The sequence below is a fragment of the Dasypus novemcinctus genome, chromosome 24 (assembly GCF_030445035.2).
Source record: "Dasypus novemcinctus isolate mDasNov1 chromosome 24, mDasNov1.1.hap2, whole genome shotgun sequence".
In the NCBI taxonomy this organism is placed as follows: Eukaryota; Metazoa; Chordata; class Mammalia; order Cingulata; family Dasypodidae; genus Dasypus; species Dasypus novemcinctus.
In genome coordinates this window covers 50467342-50477325 of record NC_080696.1, presented here as the reverse complement: position 1 = coordinate 50477325, position 9984 = coordinate 50467342, and the positions used below count along the sequence as shown (strand labels likewise).

General features: G+C 45.8%; 1 protein-coding gene across 1 annotated transcript; it reads left to right on the top strand.

Annotated features, from left to right (window-relative positions):
• The first annotated feature begins 6811 nt into the window (after nucleotides 1–6811).
• TP53RK (TP53 regulating kinase) lies at nucleotides 6812–9528 on the top strand. Its single transcript, XM_004469908.4, has 2 exons — nucleotides 6812–7190; nucleotides 8945–9528. The coding sequence occupies exons 1-2, from the start codon at nucleotides 6827–6829 to the stop codon at nucleotides 9421–9423; spliced, it is 843 nt and encodes a 280-aa protein (XP_004469965.2). The 5' UTR covers nucleotides 6812–6826; the 3' UTR covers nucleotides 9424–9528.
• The last annotated feature ends 456 nt before the right edge of the window (nucleotides 9529–9984 follow it).

Sequence of the window (9984 nt, the reverse complement as noted above, 5' to 3'; positions counted from 1 at the left end):
CTTTAAGCTTGTCTCTATCACTCGCTGCCCCCATGGTGACAAATAATGCAGACTGTGTCCCCACCAGAGCAGACACTGCCAGGGCTTGCCCACACCCCCTCGCCCCCACCACTGCAGTCCACACTGGCCGACGGCCAGTGCCAGCATCTGTGTGTGGGGCTTTCTCCGGCCTCTGGAGCCTGCTCTGCTGCCCTGGGGTCCAGGCAGAAGTACAGAGGAAGTGATGCCCCTCGACAACGACCTCTGCCAGTGATGGCTGGAAGGAGGCGTTTAAGAGCCCAGGCCCTTGGCCCTTGCGTCTGAGGCCTGAGTTCTCTGCAGTGGCTCCCAGGACAATCCCAGCAGGACTGAGCTCCCGTTGGCCACCGTGGACCCGGGCTCGCCAATACCTTCTCTACCTCAAGCCCAAATAAACGACTTACACTTGAATCCTTGTCTCATCATCTGCTTCTGGGGGAGTCCAAATAAAGACAACCCCCACCACTTTAAACTCCAACTTCTCCCTTTCTTCTTGGAGACCTGACTCCCTGCTCAGAGGCCAGGCTTCCACCTCCCAAATCATCTCAGCTTCTTATTCAGAGCCTCTTGGGCGGCTTTGTTTATCTCACTCCTCCAACTTTGGCAATCTCAAAAAAGGAAAAAATAGTTGAGATTAAAGATTTATCATGAGCACATTCTTAGGTTACCTCCTCTCCAGGATGGAGTAGAAGGTTTCTCGCCTTTATGGAACTGAGAGCCAGTGGGAGAGATAGACATTAATTAAATAGGCATACAAACAAACCTAAAGGGAATCTGTGACAGTGCTAAAGAAGAGAGGTTCACAGGGACATGGGAGCTTATGAAAGCTGGATTTTCCCTCCTCTGAGGGGTCAGGGAGGGCTACCCGGAGGAAGTGACAATCGAGCTGAGAATGGAAGGATGCTTAGGTATTAGCAAGGAACAAAGGAGAGAAAGAGCACTTCTGGTAGCAGAAACAGCATGAGCAAAGGCCCTGTGGCAATGAGGAGCATGGCCAGAGTGAGAGACTGGGAAAAGACAAATGTGTCCAAAGAACAGAAAGCAAGCAGGAAGTTTGGTAGGATATGAGGCTACAAGAGGGTTGCAGGGGTCCTTTGACCTTGTTGGCCAAATTAAGGAATAGATGTTTATCCTAAAGACAATGGGAAGCCATTGAAGGGTTTTAAATTGAGTTTCCAACTGCAGAAGTCAGAACCAGTCTGACCATAGCAGGCCTGGGATTTGCAAAAATGTTTGTGCAGTTGATTTTCCAAGCAGGGGATCCGACAGATTTGGTAATCGTGAGACTGCTCTGAGGGCACTGATAATGATGATAATAGAATCACAAACTTGGGAAACTCTGTGTTAAAAATAGGATTGGTTCTGAAGAGCTTTGGGTCATCTGGGCTGATGAAAGCTGTTGGAAACCACATTATGCCAGCACCAAGGGTGTGATGTTTGAAAAGATGAACTTCAGGGTGTGTGAATGAAACCCAGGGACTGTGGAGCCAGAGGCATGGGTATTGAGGGTGTCGGAGTCATAGCAACCCTCGGACCACAGGGCCTTTCTGAGGTATTCAAACAGGGCCCCGAAAACAGAGGGAGGAAAACGAACATATGAAGACTGCCTACCAGCCACCAGGTAACTTCACAAGCAGCATCTCATTTAATTTAATTTAATTTTTTATTTTTTAAAGCTTTTCTTTATATCTTTCAATGTATTTTTTTAAGATTTATTTTTTTATCATTATTATTTTTAATTTTTAAATTTCTCTCCCCTTTCCCCCCATTGTCTGCTCTCTGTGTCCATTCGTTGTGTGTTCTTCTGCATCTGCTTGCATTACCTGGTGAAACTGGGAAACTGCATCTTTCTTGTTGCATCATCTTACTGTGTCAGCTCTGTGTGCGGTGCCACTCCTGGGAAGGCGGCACTTTTTTCATGCAGGGCGGTTCTCCTTGGTGGGGCGCACTCCTTGCGTGTGGGGCACCCCTATGTGGGGGTGCTCCTATGTGGCACGGCACTCCTTGTGAGCAGCAGCATTGTGCATGGGCCAGCTCACCACATGGGCCAGGAGGCCCTGGGGATTGAACCCTGGACCCTCCATATGGTAGACGGACACTCTATCAGTTGAGCCACATCTGCTTCCCTCATTTAATCTTAATAAGCACTTGGAATAGTAGAACTAATTATCCCCTTTCTGAAGATGAAACTGAAACATAGAGAAATGATGCCCAGTCACGTGGTGTGACAGGTACTTGCAGCTCACTCCCCGGTAGTTCTGCCCAGCTCTCCCCTTTTTGCTTGTAGAGCATGCTTTCATCTACAGAGGCTGAGAATGCCAGATCCTCACTTCTCCAGCTTCCTCTGGGCTAAGGCAAAGAAGGCTGGTCCCATCGTAGCCAATGTCCTATAAGGCTGCCTGATGGGGAAAGGAGGGACTTCCAGCAAAGGGTTTTCTTCCCAATAAAGAGAGATATACAGGAGCTAGCACCTCTCTTCAGCCAGATGTTTTTGTGTTTTCATATAATGGGTGTAACTTTGGTGGCCATCTTGTGACCATAAATTGACAAATGAAAGGACCAAAACGACCTGCTGAAGCTGGTGAGGTTCTTTCTTACAGACAGGAAATGATGACAAGTAAAGTAGTTAACATGACTCAGAGAAGGAAGCTATAGGTGAGGGTGACAGAATTGGCCTGCAAGCCTTGGACCACTGACATTTGGACTATTACATAAGAAGGAAATAAACATCTCTCATATTTAAGCCACTATTTTTAGGTTACAGTGTTATAGCAGCTCACATGTGCCTTTACTAACTAATACAATACATGGCCATTCAGTAATGGTACAAGTCAGGGTTCTAGTTGCAGGTCACAGAAACTGCCTTTCCTGTGTCCGAGCACTGGTGGTCGAAAAACGGGGTAAAGGAGGGGCTTATATAGAAGGAGGCCTTCCCTGTGTTCCCCTAGAACACCACACAACTGGGGAGCTCCCACCCCCAGCAAAGGGAGTCTATTTATAGTAGCTATCACAGTAAGCACTCCATAAAAAATAGCTTTCATTTATGGAGCACTTTTCACATGTCTGGCATCATTCTATGTTTTCTACCTCTAGTTACTCAGGCCTCACAAAAACCCGACCAGGCGGATATTATCTATAACCCTATTTTGTAGATGAGGAATCTGAAGCACAGAGAGGTTAAATTACTTACTCTTCCTCAAACACACCAAGCGTACTTCTGCCCCAGGGCCTTTGCACTTGCTTCTCACGCTCCCGGGAATGCTCATCCCCCAGGAATCCAGTCCCATGGCTCGAATGTCACCTTTTCATTAAGGTCTTCTCAAACACCTTATTTAAAAGTATACCACTTCCCTCGCCCCCTGCCATTGCCCTCCACTCTACTCCCCACAGGGTGACCATATACTTTATCATTCAAACTAGAATGCCTTTGAGAGTGAAGAGGGCACTATTAAAAGTTATGTCAGGGCCACAGGCAAAAACTGGGACTATCACTGGCAAATTAGGCTGCATGTGGTCTTACCCATCCCCCATCCCTGCTTTATTTTTCCCCATTGTACCTATTCCCCACTGCTAACTACGTATTTTCCTTATTTGTTTATTGTCTAATTCTACCTTCCTGAATGTAAGCCCCATGAGGGCAGGAGTTTTTCTGTTTTGTTCACTCTATTCCCCAGGGACTAGCACAGTGCCTGGCATTCAATATCTGTTGAATGAATAAATGAATTAATGAATGAATGGGTGCTGGTGACGATGGGTGGGAAGTGAGGAAGAGGCTACAGGGTCTCCTTCAGGGCCAGCCTTAGGCTCACAGAGGGCTCCAGTGCTCGGCTATTCTACCCAGAGCCCAGCTGCCCACTCTGCAGCCAACAGCAGAGGCCTGAAAGGACCACACCTGGTATGGTCACCCCAGCCCGCCAGCAGGAAGAGTCCTTTGGGACCAAGACACTGCCCTTTCAGCTCCCAGACTGTCCCCAGTGCCCCTGTGCTCCAGACTAATAAAGCTGCTGGCCCTTCTCCAACCTCACCCTGCTTCACGTCTCTCTTCTTGGAACTGGGGCCACCTCCCACTCATCCTCCTGGTTGAGGCTTTCGCAACCCTGGAAACCGAGGAGGGCAAAAGTGCAAAAATGAGTTCTGTGCTGGACGGAAGGGTAAACAGGCACAAAGCTTTGGGAGGGCAGTGTGGCTGATGCAAATGTTAAAAGAAAAACGTCCCATTCAATTTAGGATCTCACAGCTTTATTGAGCAATACATGAATTGGGCAGCATCCCATTTAGAAAACAGAAGGGAGCTCCAGTAAGGTAGCAGAAAGGGGAAGCTTAGGTAGGGAGAACTTGGAGGCAAGCAAAGAAATGTTCTGATTGGCTGACATTAAGTTTCCGTTTTATCTGTGGAGGGAGACTTACAGAGTGGGGAGCAGATATACACTGGATAAGCTGGTCCATGCTAATAAGTTGTGGCTCCTGGAGCTAGCTCACCAGGTGTTGCTTATTTGCAATTCTGTTCCATTTTATTGGAAAACCCCCCACCTAGGTCAATTTTTTTTTATTTTTAAAGGAGCTTTAAATTACACAAATGTTGCATTAAAAAAACAAGGGATTCCTATACGCCCCACTCCCTCTCCCTTCCTCACTTTCCCACATTAACTATATTGCTCATTAGTGTGGTACATTTGTTACAATTGATGAACACATATTGAAACATTGCTATTAACCATGACCTACAGTTTGTTATAGTTTACACTCTGTCCTGCACAATTTTGTAGGTTATGACAAAATATACAACGGCCTCTATCAGTCACTGCAGTGTCATGCAGGACAAACCCAGTGGCCCAAAAATGCCCCTATATTACACGTATTCTTCACTCTCCCATCCCTCTGAAACTCTGATGGCCACTGCCTTTATATCAATGATAAGAGTTCTTCCATTGCTAGAATAATAATGTCTATAGTAGAATAATAATAAGTCTACTTTAGTCCATTGTTCATTCCCCAGTCTTGAGGATTCTGGCATGATGCTGCCCACTCTGCTTCTAAATGAGAGGGAGCTTAGATCCCATGGGGCAGATGGATGAACTCTCTTGCAGTTGCAGACACTCTCTGTTCTTTGGGAAGGGAGTTGTCCATCATCATCTCCTTGTTAGTTGTCCTGGGTGAGTTCAATGAACTGGAGAGTTGGTGTTGCAACTCTGCTGAAATTCAGGGCTCAACTGGCACATGGACAGATCTAAGATTTAAGTCTCTGGGACATATGTTTATCAAGTATAGTAATTATAGGTTCAAATAAAGGAGGCAGAAGAGCCATGAGTAGAGAACCTATAAATGAGTCAAACTCTGTGACACTGGGGAGCATAAATTCCAAAGTAAGGCCCACTGAGAGGGTGCCGAATTCCTGAGCTGTCTATCCTACTTATAGTTTCTGGATGTCTCTAGAGCCCTCAGGAGCCCCGCTGTTTGAGGCACTGTTTACTGTGGCAGTCAATGAGATCCTGCTGAGACTTGCATAAGCTACCTCTGGAGTGACCTGACTCACTGTGAAATCTCTTAGCCATAAAAATTCATTTGTATTTTCCATTTCCTCCTTTTGGTCATGGTCTTTTTCCAGATGCATTGCTAGGTCAATTGTTTTTTTGTCTTCTGGAAAATCCTTTATTTGGAATGGGCAATGCCCAATGCAGGCGGCCATTTTATTTTACTTTCAAAAATGTTCATCTCCTATCACCTAGGAATCTCTCTTTTACAAAGATGTCCTCAGAAACAGTCATGCATGAGTGCAAAAATTTCTGGATAAGTCTGCTCATTTTTTTTAAGGTTTGTAAGAGAAAACAACAACAAAAACCACCCAAACTGAAAACAATTGTTTAGCAATAGGGGACTGATTGTGGGGCCATTTAGAAGGATGTGGTAGCTCTACTACATGTGCTGATATTGAAAATTGTCCAATCTGAATTGTTGAGGATGGATGGGCACAAGTTGCGAAAGAATGTACTTTGGGAAAAAACTCACAACTCTGTCAGTGTGGGCACTGTATCAAAAAAAAATATCTAGAGTGAAACTATATAATGGTTGGGAGCGGGATAGATTGGCGAGGAGGGGAAAGGCAATATTTGATTTATGTGTGTGCGCGCAAAATTCTATCTTGTAAGAATTTGTTAAAAGATACAAACAATAAAATTTTTATTATTTATTACTCACACCTCGATTTAGGTTCTGCCTTCTCTGGAAACCTAATTCCACCTCCCCCACAACGTCACCATCCTCATCACCCTCTCTGAGCCTCGATTTTCTTCTCTGTAAAAAGGGATTTAATAATTTAACGTAATTACTCCTGAATGAACTCAATAAACCGTAGCTATGATTGTCCTAGCACGGTTCCATGTTGTGTGCCCCACTCGACTTTGAATCCTTTCACAGCGGATTCAGGGCGAGAAGTTCCAAAACATAACTCCTAGTGGCGCAGCTTCCCAGAACCAAGACAGACTCCAGAAAGGCAAAGAAATTCCGAAAAAGCTTTCGTGAGAAACACGGCTTCCGGAAAGGGGAAAGAACTGGGGGTGGGACAACTAAAGCCGACACCGTGACAATCACTGAGGGCTTCCGGAGGGAGGCGAGGAGCAAGGGCGAGCTGCTTATCGAGAATTTCCGAGAGTTTACGAAAATAGCCGAAGAGTTAGAAGGCGGGGCCACAAGAGCGGTTTCCGAGGAGCACCGAAGCATTCCGAAAACAGCCGAAAGATTGGGCGCCAAAAGGCCCACAGTGGGGAAACGTAGGAGGTGGAACCATTCAAATAACCGACGTGGTCCGGGCATGGTCGGAGCGAGCCGAAGTATCTCCGACAGTTTCCGGAGAGAGCCGAGGGAATCCGAGCGGCGGCGCGGAGACGCCATCATGGCGGCGTCCGACGGCGCTTTAGTTGAGAAGAGCGAGGAATCGGTGCTGGAGGCGGAGGCGCTGGCCGCAGCCCGGGAGCGAAGCAACCGCTTCTTGAGCGGCCTGGAGCTAGTGAAACAGGGCGCCGAGGCGCGCGTGTTCCGCGGCCGGTTCCAGGGCCGAGCGGCCGTGGTGAAACATCGCTTCCCCAAGGGTTACCGGCACCCGGCTCTGGAGGCGCGGCTCGGCCGCAGGCGGACGGTGCAGGAGGCCCGGGCGCTGCTCCGCTGCCGCCGCGTAGGTGAGACGACGCTGGCCCTGGGGGAGAGTCTGTGTGTCGGGCTGGGGAGTGAGGAGGCCCCGAGGCCCGGGTGAAGGCGGGCTAGGGTCTCCCCTGTGCTTCTTGCCTCCGTTTGCCTTGGTTTCTCCATTTGTACCTTTTGCCCCGGCCTTCTGCTGGGAGATGCCGTCCTTTCAGCTGTCCATTCACTCATTAATTTTAAGAAGCCTCGTGGCTTTGCCGCGAAGATCATTGCCCTGGAGCCATTCCGCCTGGTTCCAGTACCCCAGCTTTGCCTCTTGCTCGACATTGAGCTTATTATTGAACCGCTGAGCCTCGGTTTCCCCCTTTATACCGTCTCTCTTGGTTCAGTTGTCTGCATTATCTCTTCATTCGTTTTAAGAAGTGGACGTAACTTCAAGTACTTGCTCTGGTAAAGTTGGAATGACACTCTGGTTTCCCGGGTTCAAACGCTCCCTCCGCGCTGTGCGTGTAATCCTTCCGACAAGTCACTTAACCTCGCTTGAGTCTCAGTTTCCGCACTTGTAAAGTGAAATTGGTGATAGCACTATCCACCTAACAGTTTTTGTGACGACACATAAGGTATGTGTCTGCCTATCACATACTGCCCAGTAAATGTTAAGATTTCATTAACTTTTTTCCTTTCATTAAAACAGTTGTATTTTGTGTGCTCTATTTATCTTTAAAGGAAAAAAAAAAACACGTGGCACAGTGTGGACTTAAAAAAGAAGAGTTGATGGCAAGTTACGTGAATCAAAATATATCTAACTCTTAAAAATTAGCATGAGAATAAAATGATAAATTCAAAAACAAAAACAAAAGCAAACAACAGAGTGTGCTCATTGAGCACAGAGAGGGGAAGTAAACTGCGCAAGGTCACGCAGCGACCTAATCTGTCCCCCAGCCTCTGTCTGTCTGTTTTGAAAATACTGGCTCTTTACTTTTGCTCTTTTTGCCCTTCTTTCTTTAATTAGTATTTATTAGGCACTTGATGTATGAGGGCATTGTTAGGTATTGGAAGATTTGGGGAGAATTTAGTGGTGAACAAGCAGACATGTCTCTTCCCTGACTTGGATTTAATGAAGTTATTTGTGTGTCCATATTTTCTATTTTCATCCTTTCTGGGATGTAAGTTGCATTAGGCAGGGGTTGTAGCTGCCTTGTTAACTGCTGTTCCCCAATGACATGTCCTCAGTTTCTGGACCAGAGTCCTGAACATGGCAGGCATTGAATAGACATGACTGAACGAGCTCATTGGAAGAATTATTCTTAAGTTGTGGAAGCAGATACTGACGCTTAGAGAAGTTAATGTAACTTTAAGGTTATGCAACTAATAAGGAAGGGAGTTGGGATTTGAATGAGGTCCTTTCTGACTTCAAAGGTAAGTCTGTGTCTTCATCAGGTAGAAACTGCTCTGACTGTGATTTCCCTTCTGGCTCTTCGTTTTTGTTTTTTTTTTTGTAAGGGAGCAAGAATGACAAATGATGTCCAGTCATAAAGGGTGGTTTGGAAAAGGAGGAGGAAACTTTGGCACTCCTAAACTTGGCTGTGGGGTGGTCTCAGACACAGTCCTACATCGTATGAGTGGGGGAAAATGTCCAAATGAGTTAATTTGTACCGTGCTGTGGCATTCCAAGTCTTTTTCCAGAAATAAGCAGATAATGAGCTGTAAAAAACTGACTCAATCTTTGAAACTAAGCCTACCGTTAAAAAAAGAAGAATCCAACCCAATAATCACTGTGTCTTGATTACAGGGATATCGGCCCCAGTTGTCTTTTTTGTGGACTATGCTTCCAACTGTTTATACATGGAGGAAATTGAAGACTCAGTCACTGTTCGAGATTATATTGACTCCACCATGAAGACTGAAACGGCTCCCCAAAGTCTCTCTCGCTTAGCCGAGAGAGTTGGGCAGGTTTTGGCTCAGATGCACGATGAAGACCTCATTCATGGTGATCTCACCACCTCGAACATGCTCCTGAAACGCCCCCTGGAACCGCTGAACGTTGTGCTTATAGACTTTGGGCTGAGTTTCATTTCAGCGCTTCCGGAAGATAAGGGAGTAGACCTGTATGTCCTGGAGAAAGCCTTCCTCAGCACCCATCCCAACACTGAGACTGTGTTTGAAGCTTTTCTGAAGAGCTACTCCGCCTCCTCAAAAAAGGCCAGGCCAGTGCTAAAAAAATTAGATGAAGTACGCCTGAGAGGGAGGAAGAGGTCTATGGTTGGGTAGAAGAATCTATGACAGCCACTCACAGTTAAGCTATTTATTTCAAAGTAAATTTGAAGAAATGCTGTGAATGTGAGTTAAGACCTAAATAAAGGTGTTGAGATATTTTTACGTGGTGAAGGTGATCATGTTTGGTAAGCACGGTTATCACCTGCAGCTGGGGTTCTCAGGACATGTTCTAGGCAGAACTGGATATTCAAAATAAACTAGGGCAAAGTTTCTCCCAAATTGTGATTTTATCTGCATAGCTCAGGTTTTCAGCCAGATAAGTTTAGTTGGTATGTAGACATGAGTTAAAAAACATTGAACCACATAAGGAGAACACCTTTTCAGTCCTTTTGTAATTCTAGTGGGAAAAGGACAAAGTTTCAATTGGTGATTGTCTTTATCAGCTTTCTAACCCAGAATTTTTGTTGTGTGTCATTGATGTTTTTGTTGTGGAACCAATTTAGTGGGATACAGCCAGCGTTTTTTTTAATGGAATGGAATCATCGATTTAAAAAAATCAGAGTGTATCACATGTAGTATTGTCAGTATTGTTTTAGAAAACTGTTTCAAATATAA

Bases quoted from the DNA above. Each gene is read 5' to 3' on its own strand.
- TP53RK (XM_004469908.4), top strand. From the start codon at position 6,827: ATGGTCGGAGCGAGCCGAAGTATCTCCGACAGTTTCCGGAGAGAGCCG. The intron at 7,191-8,944 runs GTGAGACGACGC...TCTTGATTACAG, and splicing joins GCTCCGCTGCCGCCGCGTAG to GGATATCGGCCCCAGTTGTC.